This window comes from Mixophyes fleayi, chromosome 3 (genome assembly GCF_038048845.1).
Source record: "Mixophyes fleayi isolate aMixFle1 chromosome 3, aMixFle1.hap1, whole genome shotgun sequence".
NCBI classification, from domain to species: Eukaryota; Metazoa; Chordata; class Amphibia; order Anura; family Limnodynastidae; genus Mixophyes; species Mixophyes fleayi.
The window spans coordinates 321670806-321683678 of NC_134404.1; the positions used below are offsets into that span (position 1 = coordinate 321670806).

Below are 12873 nucleotides of genomic sequence, written 5' to 3' on the forward strand. Positions count from 1 at the left end.
AGCGTCAACTATGGAAAGACTGAACATATTGTGGATTGGAATGTCACAACAAGAGATATCGACTACACTCAAGGAAAATGTTTCTGCTCTCCGAGGCAACCATAAAATCAATATGAAACGAAAAGCAAGGCAGCCTGGAAGGTCTCTCAAGACTGCAGCTTGACCGCAGCTGACGCTGGTGACAGTTCTCTGACCCAGCAGTCGGAGGCAGTGGAACCGTTTCCCCCTTTTGTTCGACTCTGTGAATGGAATTGGAATTGAGAAAAGACCTACCATGAGACCAGCCAAGCATGTCATGCCACCCCCTAGCTCACACACAGCAAGGTCCCTGGAAGACAGAAAGAAAGCCATACAAATGAGAAGAACACGGGCAGACATACATATATATATATGTTACCAGAATAAACTGCCATCTGCAGTAGGAGTAGAAGAGAGAAAAAAAAAAGTTGCCAGGAAGTTGTAGGGACACTACCCAGCGACCTCATGGCGTTTTGCGTTTTAAAAATAATTATGATAAAGAAAAGTCACAAAGCAGGCAAACCGCGGGGGGTTCCCTCATTAGTGCTTTCTGCGACATTACCACCGCTGAGCTACAAAAAAAATCCAAGAAACTTCTTTTTTTTTTTTTTCCTCTCTTTCTCCTTTGTCAATAGTACTCTCTATTAAAACCGAAACTTGCTAGAGTAGCGAAATGTAATTGTTAGTGCAAAATTGCATTAATAATCCTCTTTGGTTCTTAGAAACACTACATTTTTGAATGTATCTTCATGCATAAATTAAAATTGCATCAAACTGATTCATCCTGGGTTTTAAATTTTTTTTGTTCTGTATCTATCACCCGAAGATAACTTTGTACTCAAGCAATATCGCGTTACAATAAAGACCTGTGTGACTGTCAGCGGCTTTACAAAAGAAATATGGACTGCGTCCGCCCAGCAGTTGGTAGTACACTGGGCCTTTTAAATTTCAATTGCTGCAGTGCTGGCACGGCACCAGGTATTATAAGTAAGAAAATACACAATCTCCAGATACGGCCAGTGCTGGCAGACACGGCTAAATGATACGGTGGGCTTTTTTATTTTTTTATATTGCATAATGCTCAATAGTTCTAATGACAGAAGAGAGTTTACGAAATGCCTGTTATTCTGTCTGACCTTCACAATACGCATTGATTGACTGAAGACGCACTTTTGTTTCCCAAAAAATCAAAGTGAAATAAAATGCCTGAAGTGGAAATCAGAAGTCTTTGACGTACAGCAACGCTTGCTGTGCAATATTAGTACCCACAGGCAGTTTAGCACGCTTTGTCAAGAGCAACATGTTGTCCCCTTGTACTTTTTCTCCCCCCATACATGTATATTCTAGTGATTTTGATCATAACCAATCTAATGGTAAGAACACATTATTTATATCTATATACATTGTTTTTTTTTACCTGAACAAGTCTTTGTGTTTGAGACAGTAGTAGGCCAGTACCTCTTCAGAGGGCCAGATGCCTGTAAAAAAAAATAAAAGCAACACATAAACAGGCATACCTTTCATTATGATATTGTTTCTTAAATAATGGTGAAGATATACAATCTTTTGATACTGAAGAACCTAACAAAAGTGGAGAACTAGTGATACAACAGGGTGGAGCATTGATGCCAGCTCCGCCCACTACATCTCTGGATAGGTTGTAGAGAAGAAAAGATATCCGCACTAGGTATATTTCATAACAAAGTCTAATAATAGGCTCTAATTATTATGGCCTATCAATCAGGATGATTGAATTATGGTACAAAACATCCTGAGCGGTGCACCCTATACACCAAAGTTATAATGAAGTGTCAAAGAGAGGAAAAGTAGGTGACTGAGGGGCACTCAGAGACGATGTATGAATATGTATATGAAATAAAATAAAATCAATTTTTAATGATATGCCTTAAAAATTGTGTATTAACATTTCATCCTAAACCTCAAAGCTAGCGAAATATTTAAAAACAAAAAACAAAACAATAATTGTTAAAATTGCAGATCCACTGCAAACTTAGCTCAGTGAATTGATATAGATGAGTTCATATAGAAATTACACTATTAAAGAAGAATTCCCTATTAACAATATTGACCTCTAGGTATCTTAAACGATATATAGGATCAAAAGGATGCCATTGTAGATCAAAAGAAGCCCCTTGATAAGGGTTATAGTGGTGACTAACTAATATATCATAGTCAAAATTATTAGGAGATTGAGTAACAATTCAGAGTAAGCCCCTATTTGTATAGTTAGTTATTAAATAATAAAGGGTAACTTGGGAGAGATGCCAGTGAACCTTTAGAAGCAGTCCCCCTAGTGGTCGCTAGTATAGAGAATCTCAGGTTTGTCCTGTATCTACTAACTCTGATAGTAAGTCTCCTAGAGGTCTGTATATGAGAACAAGGTGTGTTTGTTAAATAGACTCAGGGAACAACGTGAGAACCCTGATGGTAGTAACGCTAAATATCCTACACTATTTCTCCCTAAATGCCCTATATATTCTAAAACCGCTAATAGGTCAATCAAGGGTAGGAGAGAATAGTGAGAGCGTGAGTAGATGATATTACATATTATGAACACTGAGCTAAGAAACGCCAACGCGCGTTTCGCTGAACAGCTTTATCAAGGCTAACAGAGCCTCTTATTCGTATGTCTTAAATAGTCAGTCAGATCAGCCCCTGAAATGACGCTTAAGGTTCAGCCAATCACGCCACAGCATGAGTGGCATTGATGGACATGTGCCTTAGCCAATGGAGGGGAATTAGAGCGGTTAGGCTCCGCCCCCAAATCGCTGTGATGCAAGGATAATGAAAAGACTAAAAAATAGAAGCAAAACAGCTGCAGTTCTTACTGTTATATATGCTGATTTTGTCAGAAACTTTGTCAAATGTGGTCAAGGAATAAATACTATCAGAAAAGAGATTTCAGTCATATTATTAATAAGATTAATATCGGTTAGCTGTTCCTATAAATTCATGGAAATATAAATGCTAACAATAGTAAACTAGTTTACTATTGTTAGCATTTATATTTCCATGAACTTATAGGAACAGCTAACCGATATTAATCTTATTAATAATATGACTGAAATCTCTTTTCTGATAGTATTTATTCCTTGACCACATTTGACAAAGTTTCTGACAAAATCAGCATATATAACAGTAAGAACTGCAGCTGTTTTGCTTCTATTTTTTAGTCTTTTCATTATCCTTGCATCACAGCGATTTGGGGGCGGAGCCTAACCGCTCTAATTCCCCTCCATTGGCTAAGGCACATGTCCATCAATGCCACTCATGCTGTGGCGTGATTGGCTGAACCTTAAGCGTCATTTCAGGGGCTGATCTGACTGACTATTTAAGACATACGAATAAGAGGCTCTGTTAGCCTTGATAAAGCTGTTCAGCGAAACGCGCGTTGGCGTTTCTTAGCTCAGTGTTCATAATATGTAATATCATCTACTCACGCTCTCACTATTCTCTCCTACCCTTGATTGACCTATTAGCGGTTTTAGAATATATAGGGCATTTAGGGAGAAATAGTGTAGGATATTTAGCGTTACTACCATCAGGGTTCTCACGTTGTTCCCTGAGTCTATTTAACAAACACACCTTGTTCTCATATACAGACCTCTAGGAGACTTACTATCAGAGTTAGTAGATACAGGACAAACCTGAGATTCTCTATACTAGCGACCACTAGGGGGACTGCTTCTAAAGGTTCACTGGCATCTCTCCCAAGTTACCCTTTATTATTTAATAACTAACTATACAAATAGGGGCTTACTCTGAATTGTTACTCAATCTCCTAATAATTTTGACTATGATATATTAGTTAGTCACCACTATAACCCTTATCAAGGGGCTTCTTTTGATCTACAATGGCATCCTTTTGATCCTATATATCGTTTAAGATACCTAGAGGTCAATATTGTTAATAGGGAATTCTTCTTTAATAGTGTAATTTCTATATGAACTCATCTATATCAATTCACTGAGCTAAGTTTGCAGTGGATCTGCAATTTTAACAATTATTGTTTTGTTTTTTGTTTTTAAATATTTCGCTAGCTTTGAGGTTTAGGATGAAATGTTAATACACAATTTTTAAGGCATATCATTAAAAATTGATTTTATTTTATTTCATATACATATTCATACATCGTCTCTGAGTGCCCCTCAGTCACCTACTTTTCCTCTCTTTGACACTTCATCTCTGGATAGGTCTCATTAAAATTACCTGCAAATCCATAGATTAAGCTGTAACTATTAGAACTTGCATATATATATATATATATCTATATAATATAAATGTCTAGTGGCGTGTGTTGGTCTGTCTGTGTGTGTGGAAAAAATAAAACCAAGCTGCAGCGCCACCTGCTGGGTCGGAGTTATACACTGACCTACTAAATTCTTAGTGTGTGTGGAAAAAAAAATTCAGAAAGGGCTGAAATTTGGTATACTAAGATGTTTTTAATTTGTTAATTTAATTTGTTAATTGTTAAAAGTGTTTATAAAGATTTAAAAAATATATATATGTATTTCTTGAAGGAGAAGTGACAGTTGGGAGTGGTTGGTGGTTGCCGGGGGTGACAGTTGGGAGTGGTTGGTGGTTGCCGGGGGTGACAGTGGGGAGTGGTTGTTGGTTGAGGCCTGGGCTGTGGCCCAAATGCATGACAAGAACCTTTTTAACACCTTAAGTAGCTTGATTTGACTAGAATGCATGAGTATCATGCACGGGTTAACTTATATATTTATATATATATATATATATATATATATATATATATATATATATATATATAAAACAAAAAAACAATAAAAAGCCTAAAGTCTAACTCTCCTGGCTTTCACTTATTTGTATAATTGTATCATTCTCCATACATTTATAAGTCCTTTAAGTTCAATGTAAGCATGTATATGTGTAAATCTCATAGGAATAATACCATCTGACAGTAACAATGGTGCAATGCCAAACTTTCCAACTCTCCAATCTGGCCCTGAGATAGAATGATACATCATTAAAGGACAACAAAAACATAGAATAGAATTTTAGTGTTACTGTGACTCAGTTGTAAACTAGAGAATAATGTGATTAATTATTGAGCTTTTTCTCTGTGAAAGTCACATCCCACAACTTGCAGACAATAAATATAGGACACACTACTCAAAGAGCAAAGCCCAAACCTATATAGTGACATCGGAGGCCACACTACCTGAGAATGATGCAAGGTAGAGAAGCCCTGCTCAACGAGCTTCAGAAATGACAGCTGTGATATATAAGACAACACTATGTTGAGATATTATATATATATCTATCTCTCTCTCTATATATATATACACACATATACATATATATATATATATATATATATACACACACATACACACGCACACACACACACCCACTATGTTGATCTCCCCCTTTTCTGCTATAACAGCCTCCACTCTCCAGGGAAGGCTATAAGGGCTGTAAGTTCCAATTCATCCCAAAAGTGTTGGATGGGGATGGGTTTGAGGTCAAGACTCTGGGAACTGCTTTGTCCACTATCGGGCTGAAACAGGAAAAAGGCCTTCCCCAACCTGTTGCAGCAAAGTAGGAAGCACACAATTCTCTAGACTGTCATTATATGCTGTAGCGTTAAGATTTCCATTCACTGTATCTAAGAGGCCCAGGTCAAACCATGAAAAACAGCCTGCGACCATTTTTCCTCCTCCACAAAACATTACAGCTGGCAGTATGCATTTGGGTTGGAAGCGTTCTAACCTAACATCCATCATACTGCCAGATAGTGAAACGTGATTCGTCACTGCAAAGAATGCGTTTCCACTGCTCCAGAGTCCAATGGCTGTGAGCTTTACACCACTCTAGATGAAGTCTGGCATTGCGTGTGGTGATCTGAGGCGCCTATGCGGCTGCTCTCCCTAGTGAGTGTTGCAAGCATAGTTGATTTTTCTCCGGATTGGTATCTTTCAACAATGAGACCTTGTAGATGTTTTGAAAGCAATGTTTGTGAACAAAGAAACCTGTAAGGAAATTCTACAGGAACAGTTGAATCTTTATTTGAGGTTAATCATAATCACTTTCATTGCTGGCAGGTGTATGCTAATCACCTTTAAAACACAATTTAGAATGTGATTGGTTAACTCTAAACACAGCTTCCGCCCCATTATGCAAGGGTGTGCACACTTATGCAACCAGGGTATTGTTGGTATTTTTATATTAACTTTTTTTCCTCAAAAAAATTGTCAATTTGTATCTTCATTTGCATTTTATTGGTTGCAAGGTCACATTAAAAATGGAAAAAGGTCTGATATGATTTATGTTGATTTAAGGCTTTACATTATATACACATACAATTTCAACAAAAGTGTGTAATCTTTTATATACAATGAGTAGATAGATAGATATTTGTGATACATAGCAGTTATACTTTATATAGTATATAAATAATTCCTCTAATTCCTTACACTCTCTCTCTTCCCGACTACATTATTACTGTACTGTAAAATGTCTCTCATACCACTTTCACATTGCCGCTCCTGCAATATTCTGGGTATATGAACCCGGGATGTAGCCGGGGGACAGAGCCTCTCACCCCACCAAATTCTCGGGTCGACCGAATTCACACCCGGCAACATCACAAGAGGAGCTTTGATTGTCTCCTCTTGTGATGTTGATAGTTTTCTGTTTTTTTTAAAAAAAACACTTTGATAGGCTCACTGTTCAGACTGACATCTACCCAGGTCGGACCCGGGAATAATCCTGAAAAAGTCCTGGATTCAATTCCCGGGTCATCCGTCCAGGATAGATGCAGGGGACCCGTTCAAACTCAGACTCGACCCGGGGGGCAACATGCTTCCAAATAGACAGAAACACTATAAACTTTGGAACGCTGTGTGGTTTGTTTCTCAATAGTAGTGAGTGGAGAATAATGTGCAAAGCCATCCAAGCACCAATTATCTGATCCTGTGACCGATATTATTATTGCTTGGTCCAAAATCCACCAAAATACATATACACATGGTGCCTCGAAAAAATAAAGTCCTCAATACATCTTTTAATTTTCAACCAAAAATGGAAGACATGGATTCTAAATTCGGAATACAGTGAAGGAAAAAATGTTGGCACTTATCCCCAAATCAAAAAAAAGGCACAAATAGTCTAGAACCTTTCTACAAGTAACTAAAAATAAATAACAAAAACAATGCAATTTAAATTGTATTCATAACCACTATGCAAGCTTAAAATTGAACAGGTGCTATGTATCAGCTCAAAAATGACACAGGGAGTTCATTGGCTTTATATGTGTAAGAAAGTAGTAGATCCCCTGTTGGCAATGATTTTGTGAGTTTTCCTCTCTGAAGTCTTACAGTAGAGTTGAGACTTTCCAAAAAAGATTAAAAATGCAGATAAAAGAGCACTGCAAACAAGCCAGAGGGATGATTAGACAATCTAGGGAAGCATAAGAGACCATTGCAAAGGCACTGGACATCCCTTAAAGAGCAGTGCAGTCCATCCATTACCAACACTTCTCCCCCTACATCTCTGACCTTGTCTTAAGGTATATACCTACCTGGCCGCTCCGCTCTGCGTCTGACCTCTGCCTCAATTCACCTCTCATTACCTCCTCCCATGCTCACCTCCAAGACTTCTGCCGTGCTGCCCCTAATCTTTGGAACTCCCTACCCCGTCTGACATGACTCTCCCCCAACCTTCAGTCCTTCAAACGCTCACTCAAAACTCCCCTTTTCAAGCTCACCTATCCTACCACCTCCTAACCATTCTATCTATCACCTCCTGTTCCTCGTCTGCCATCTACATTTTTCTCCCAGTTGGTCCTACTATTTCTCACCACTCTTCCCTTTAGACTGTAAGCTCTTGAGGACAGGGTCCTCTCTACCTATTGTCCTACGTCTGTCAACTGTCCCTCGTACGTCCTAACATGTCTTTGCTGCACTCTGTGTGAGTCCCCATAGCATTACTCACACTCATCTGTGCTACTTACATATATTACCTTATCTATTTGTTAATTGCTTCTGTATCTGGTGCTACGGAATCTGTGGCTCCTTATAAATAAATAAATAATAATCCATTGTACAGAAGTAGATGTATGAAACTACAACCACACTGCCTAGAACAGGTCACATACGTAAACTGAGCTATAGGACAAGAAGGACACTTCTCAAAGAAGCTACAGCAAGACCAATTGTGACCTTGAACGAGCTACAGAAGTCACTGACTGTAATGGGAGGACAATGCACATGGATCAACAGTCTCCAAGACATTCCACAAAAAGGACCTTTTGCAGGAAGGTGACAAGGAAGCATTGGATGAAAAGAACCAACAAGTATCACTGCCCTCAAAGAAATTGTAACATACCATCAAGAAGATATGTGGCAGAAAGTCTTATGGCACAAATAAAACTGTAACAAACACAATAAAATGACATATGTAATTATAACAGTTCAGATAATCTTCTCGCTCTCATAAATTAAAGACATATATTAAGTATTTTAGGATAAAGGATTGGTCCTAAAGTGCTATTGAAGTGATATTTCACGTGTAGCCACAAACCCACAAAGCTAACCACAGGTTCATCTTCAGTGGGTCCCACGGACCGTGAAATGTGCAGACATGTAGGCATAGCCACACATACAGACATATACAGCGGTATTGCAGGTTTGTTTTTTTTAGGTTTTTAAATGACCCTTAGTAAGTGAAGAAAGGCTGCCCTACAAACAGTCTTACATCAGTCAAGCAAGGTTGCAACTTTCTAAAGATCATTTAGTGGTGCTGGGAAAAAACTGTAAAAGCATATGATACAAGCACAGTTTGAGGTCGGCATAGTGCGAGATAAAGAAAGTGTGCGTGTCAGCTCCAGCTTGTGTTATCTGAGCTGTGAAGAGAGAGCTTGTTGTGAGCAGGTTATAATGCGACCGCTGGATCAACAGCTATGTTCTGAATAAAAGTCAGCTTTGTAAAACGTTTCACTGCTGCTCATCAGGACAAGCTTGTAATAACCTTGCTGTGGAGAAATAGGAATTGGGGTTAGAAGGGGGCTCAACTTCTCTTCCTTGTAGATTTATACATCTACGTTACATCTACAGGGGAATGGGTGTATTCTAGTGGATCCCAAACTTTCTCAGTTCGAGGCACCCTTAGGGTTCCCATAACATTTTCAAAGCACCCCTAAGCTAAAATAGTCCCCTGCCTTGCTTATCCAGGGTACCACCGTCCCTGGCAGCCCTGTGAGATCGCTGCGACACCCAAGGGAGCCGCTGCGACACCCAGTTTGAGAACCGCTGGTGTATTCTTTCTGGTAGTTCCATGATGTGACGAGGAGTTTACTCAGTTTAATGGAGCCACCTAAAGTTCCATTTTGGTTTAAAACACAGTAGTTGAAATACACAAATGACTTTCCATTAAAATCTTGGCTGGCTTCACTTTAAGCTGGTTTCTCCATCAGCAAATGAAGGGGTTCTTCACTGTGTGAGTGGTTAACCTCCTAAAGACCGAATGGTTATTGACCCTTCGTGACTAGACCAATGCTTGTGTTTTGAAGACTTGCCTGTTTCACTGGAAATCATGTTTGAATGTCTCTTTCGATCCCAAGTACATTTTTATTGTTTTTCCTAGATATTATTTTTATTAGACAGATTGGTCTTTCTTTTGGTAGCATTTGAAGTAAATATTTTTTATTTTATTTTAAGGACTTCAGAGTCAAAAGTAAGAAAAAAAAGATGCACTTTTCTACGATTCTTCCCAAAGCAACTTTTAGGCAATTGATGCGAGTCCAGTAATGCAAGTGAAACTGTAACCAGCTAATACTGTTGATTATAAGGATGTGTAGATTGTATAAGGTTATAGAGGCCAGAAACTTTTTAGCTTTAGGAGTTTTATTTTATATTGAAGGTATGTGTCTTTTTGGTGAATGTAAGGCCACACGCACTCTTATATTTATGATTTTTTGTCGAAGTGAGTGACAATTTTGAAAGGTTGTAATTGTTTCTGTTATATTACTTTACTTTATTCAACTTTTTTTACACACACACACAAATATATACCCCAAAGCAGAAACAATGTAATATTTCGAACAATATATAGCATATAGCCCTCGGGTGCAAAGCAACCAAATAAAAAATGGTGCCAGTCACGGACAGTCTGGTTCTAGCACCAGTGAGATAAGCGTCAGCAAACCAGCGCCACTGCCCATGCTGGTTCATTAAAGAGTTAGGCGGATTGCAAATGAAACCACAGGAGATGATAAGGGCAAAAATTGATTAGATCTTTTATCCTTTTACAAGAAATGTCTATAAGAGGGCATTATTGTGATCTAGTTTATTATGTAAATACATCTTAAAACTCTTTTTGGGGGAAATTCATTTCAAAGTGATGTGCACATGGCCGCCTATAAGAAATTTCAGGTTGGAGAGCGCTGCAGAGTGTCTCAGCGGACTGTGCCGGAGGCACATCGTGCTGAATTAACTCTCCCCCATTGACTCTAAAGAGATATTTATTTTGTTACACAGATATGACACAATACCCCTTACTGGATACAATGGTATATAATGCATACTTGTCGACTTTTCAAACCTCTCCTCCAGGAGATGCGGGAGGAGAGGTCATGTGACAGGGGGTAGGAGGCAGCGTTTCACGGAATAGCAGGGGGTGGGGCTTAATGACGCAAAATTAAGTTGTTAAGCACCACCTCCAGCATGGTCCTGGGAGGATGCCTACTCTTCCGGGACTCCGGGAGGACTCCCCGAAATTTGGGAGCCTCCTGGAAATATGAGAGTAGCTCAGAAAAGCAGTTATTCAGGGTAACTAAATTAAACATTTTGACTGATGATCTAAAGATATATATGAAAATACACAGAAGGAAGCAAGGAACGGGCTGATATTATGGGGCCCAAGAAAGATGGTAAGAGCAGGACTCAACCTACCCTCAATCCTCCATCCCTGTGCTAAGACACCTTGTCACCAACGCTGTCATCCTACCCAGTTCCAATCAATCTTGTTGGGAGTAGAATGAAATTTTTCTTTTATAAAAATCTATTTTTTTACTCCATTTTTTCTTACAATGCTTTCTTTTTACTTGACATTTGTCAAGACATTTAATAAAAATATTCAAGTAAAATTCTAGTCTTAGGCAAATATTTTAGCATCTCAACCCTCCCTCCCCCTGGAGTATTTTCAAAAAGATTGGGACTGACTTATCGGTCAGGACGTAACTGATTAAGGTACTACCATCCAAAACATTTTATCCTTCAGACAAAAAAGTAACGTAGGTAGTTTGGCATGATATCAGCTACATGGCCATAGTGACACTTGAGATCATTCACAAGAACGTACCTGCATACAAGATGGATAAGATAAATGCATATGTAAAGTGAAGTGCACAGAATGGGCTTCTGAGATCACATGACAGCTCAAAGGCTAATTAGCATATATAATTGAGGGCTACCTTGACAAAATGAATAAATGAGATTGCATGAGATTGTGCTGCCATCAGTAGACAGGCTGTATCTCTGCCATTAGAAAATGATGTTCTTTAGATATACATATATATATATATATATATATATATATATATATATATATATATATATATAGATATATATATATATAGATATATATATATATGTATATGTATATATATAATGAAAATATATTTATATATATATATATATATATATATATATATATATATATATATACACACACACACATATGTAATGGCGAAACACTTGTCTTGCACACTATGCACAATGCATTAAGTGGATTTTACAGCAGTCTACAGAACTGTTGATTTTAGAATTGTGAATCCTACTTCTGTGGATAACTTTGCACAACATTATTATTCACATTCTGTAAAATAGAGATAAAATAAACTTAAGCAATCAAAAAACATGTAAGTATGATATATGCAATCTAGCTCAATAAATGCCTAAAACAATGTCTTGTATAAAAACCTTCAAAACACCCATGTTTTAGAAACAATAAAAATGAATAAGTTTGGTCATATGAACACAAATGAAGATAAATACATAATGGTGATTGTGTTCAAACCAGCAGCTATTAAATACCCAATATGTAGATAAGTATCTTTACTTCTCTTAAATGTGGCCTAAATTTTAAACACATATTGAAACTACCTCTATTGTTTTGGTTCCTGTATGAACAGTCATAATGACAGATTATGCTAAATTTAACGAACAATATGCTTGATTTTTGCAATTTAAAACTAACTTCTTGGAAAATAGTAAGTTTAGGGGGAGGGGGGACATAAACAGTTAATTGAGGTACAAAATAGACTTTTTATTCTTTTGAAAATGTGAGTTAATGGCATATGCAGGCAAAAAATGTATCAGATTCGCTAAACAGAATGAGAGATCTATACGACATTAGCTTTTAGAGCCTGAAAAAAAAAGCATTACGATTCTTAGGACACGAATTGAGATGCAGGTGTCTTCATCACAGTGATCAGACGACCAAATCAAACGGGCTGCCCCTGGTTTAAAAAGTTCCCTGACTCTTTACTACACACAAGTTCCATTGTATATAGTTGTAATTATCTGTGTGGCAGATTTGGATACTCCTAATTAAAAGTGTGAACAATAAACATTTATAAAAGCCATTATTTTGTTTACTATTGATAACAGTTGGTTGCAAAGAGGGCCTGCAATAACATCACCAGGTAGCTGAGAGTTTGCAGGACTACAGTTGTGAGGCCATTTTTAAAAATGGTAATAGCACTATCCAATGGTTTATATTGTCTGCTTGAACAAATCACTAGAGAATAAAAAATAGAGGAAACCCACATTCTGTTCATCTGGTTTGTATTCTTAACCTTTGTGTAC

At 37.8% G+C, this 12873-nt stretch overlaps 1 protein-coding gene across 2 annotated transcripts in view; it reads right to left on the reverse strand.

Moving 5' to 3' along the window:
• CAMKMT (calmodulin-lysine N-methyltransferase) overlaps positions 1-12873 on the reverse strand; it is a 297789-nt gene that overhangs the window by 70580 nt on the left and 214336 nt on the right. For both annotated transcript variants that reach the window (XM_075204137.1, XM_075204136.1), the window contains exons 4-5: positions 1436-1496; positions 274-328 (exon numbers count right to left, since the gene is read on the reverse strand). In XM_075204137.1, coding sequence (XP_075060238.1) covers positions 274-328; positions 1436-1496 — 116 coding nt within the window. The remainder of the gene's footprint in view (positions 1-273; positions 329-1435; positions 1497-12873) is intronic.